This window comes from Electrophorus electricus, chromosome 1 (genome assembly GCF_013358815.1).
Source record: "Electrophorus electricus isolate fEleEle1 chromosome 1, fEleEle1.pri, whole genome shotgun sequence".
Lineage (NCBI taxonomy): Eukaryota > Metazoa > Chordata > Actinopteri > Gymnotiformes > Gymnotidae > Electrophorus > Electrophorus electricus.
The window spans coordinates 14878981-14881480 of record NC_049535.1 but is presented as its reverse complement, the minus strand read 5'-3'; the positions used below and the strand labels follow the sequence as shown (position 1 = coordinate 14881480).

General features: G+C 50.8%; 1 protein-coding gene across 6 annotated transcripts in view; it reads left to right on the top strand.

Annotated features, from left to right (window-relative positions):
• The window catches only part of zeb2b (zinc finger E-box binding homeobox 2b), a 79385-nt gene that overhangs the window by 68282 nt on the left and 8603 nt on the right, over positions 1-2500 (top strand). For all 6 annotated transcript variants that reach the window (XM_027019306.2, XM_027019304.2, XM_027019301.2 and 3 more), the window contains 2 exons: positions 1625-1733; positions 2134-2500. The exon at positions 2134-2500 is cut by the window's right edge and continues 1624 nt beyond it. In XM_027019306.2, the coding sequence (XP_026875107.2) occupies positions 1625-1733; positions 2134-2500 (476 nt within the window). The remainder of the gene's footprint in view (positions 1-1624; positions 1734-2133) is intronic.

Below are 2500 nucleotides of genomic sequence, written 5' to 3'. Positions count from 1 at the left end.
GCTAAAATCCGATGGTGTCAAAAAGCAGTGTGCGTTTTGTCCAAATGGACAGGCCTTATGTCCAGGAGCAGGGCCGGGCGAAGGCTGCATTTTAGTGCTCCTGTTACACTCCCCGATTTCCTGTTTAGTCATTTCTTGGCCAAATGCCTCCACCTCCCCCCAACTCCATTTCTATATTAATCACAAATACACATTTCATGACTAAGTCCAGAGACTTAGACAAACCTTTCACTGTTGTCTCGCATGAATCCGTCTCTGTTAGGACATTAGGAGGGTTTTCCCCATTTTTCCAACTTACTTACTGTAAAAATTCTAAACATTTTCTCCATGTGGGGGAAGGGAGTGTTAGTCACTATGAGCCAATCGTATGCTAAATACCCAATCAGACAACCGCCCACAACATCTCTCTCTCTCTCTCTCTCACACACACACACACACACACACACACACACACACACACGCACGGGGTTGGAACCCCCATGTTTCCCGCTTGTTCTCCTGCTGCCATTCACAATTAGCGCCGAAGAACGTTTGTATTATATTAACGGTGGCGCAGCTACACCCTACCTCCGTCCTCGTGGGGGGTGGGGGTGGGGGTGAACACACACAGCAGCTGTTGCTGTTTGTTTATGCAACTCAGCAACATACGAGCGTGTGACGGGGTCCCTCCCTGGCGCTGGGCCGCCCGGCTCACCGCTTGATCTGCGAAGGTTGCTGCTGTTTGAACAATCCTCCCTGTGTCCTGCCTTACACCATCTGTCTCCGCCGGAATGCGGGCCGAGCTCACGCACCCTGCCAGTTGCCGGCGTGGCTCCCGGGTGGCTCTGCTCCACCACCGCTCACAAGCCCTCTGTGAACCCCTGGCCATTTAACACACTCACCTCCCACTCTGAATTAATTGTGTGCGCTTGGTGCGGCCTAGTTACCCCGTGCTTACGCACCTCGTCCTCGACGTCGCCGTTGTTATCGCTATTATATGCTGATTATATTGATCTTTTTCTTATTTTTTTTCCACCGTCTCCGCTTTGAATTGCAAATGCGTGGGCCGCACCGCCAATGTTTTATCTTTGAACACGAAAATGAAGGCCCAGCCTTCGCGCCACACTCACGCGTTATTATAGAGCCCATTGAAGACGTAAAGCCGCCTGAAAACACACTTCCAATTATCAAATTGTAACATTTACCCAAGCCCACCTTTTTTGGCATAATTAACTTCATTCTCAGGTATGCTAAGGGAGGGCTTCGTTAAATATGCAGGGTCTCATTCCAGCGATTATCCTAAATTAATAAAAGTGGATCAGATTGCCTTCTCTAATGAGGGGAGAAAAAAAAAAAACTCTTTAAAATCGCAGTCTTTTATTTACTTCACGGTGTTGCCAGATTCCAAAGCCCTGTCTCGCTGGCACGCGAGTCAGGAAATTAAAAGGTATGCGGTCCTCTGTTATCGTGAGCGTGGCTGCACTCGCCCCGGCTCAGCGGAGCCACGGAGGCCCGGCCAGGCCAGGCGGGGTGGGGCGGCTGGCGCCATTTGGCTCGTCGCGCCCGCCACCGATTGCGATTATGTACTGAACTCTTCTCCCGTTGTGTTTGTAAGGAGCTCATGTAAATATCCTCTCTCCTGTAGCACCAACTGCTGAACCAGGGATCTGGCAACCGCAAGTTCAAATGCACAGAATGTGGCAAGGCCTTCAAATACAAGCACCATCTGAAGGAGCACCTGCGGATCCACAGTGGTGGGTAGCGGCAGGCGGGCGCGCTCTCTCTGAATATTCATTACCTCCAGTTAAGACTGTTCTGAACTTCAGTGGATGTTCAAAAATTGATCCCTGGTTTTTTTTTTTGTTGTTGTTGTTTTTTTTCGCTTCCTGCCAGCAGAGGATGATTTGCGCGGCTTCGCTGGCTTCGCCCCATATCGCTCAAAAGCGAGCAGTTTAATCAGACTGCCTGATGCTTTATTTTGTTCATCTTTATATAAATCAACCGTTTCCCCCCCAGTATTGATTCCTACTACATTTTGCTCTAGACGCAAAATGCACCTTTCATATCAAATATATTTCTTTAAGAAATTGAGCCACAGACGCTCAGTGCAGGATGACATTGTGCTCCCTCTCTCTCTCTCTCTCTCTCTCTCAGGAGAAAAGCCGTACGAATGCCCAAACTGCAAGAAGCGCTTCTCCCACTCGGGCTCCTACAGTTCTCACATCAGTAGTAAGAAGTGCATCGGCCTGATCACCGTCAACGGCCGAATGAGGAACAGCATGAAGTCTGGCTCGTCCCCTACATCAGCGTCCTCGTCCCCGACCAACGCGGCCATCACCCAGCTCAGGCACAAGCTGGAGAACGGCAAGCCCCTCGGGCCACACGAGCAACCCACTCACCTCAGCATCAAATCCGAGCCACTGGACTTCAATGACTACAAGCTGATGATGGCATCGCATGGCTACGGCACGCCGGCGCCCTTCCTGAACGGCGGGATGGGGGCAGGGAGCCCTCTGGGCAT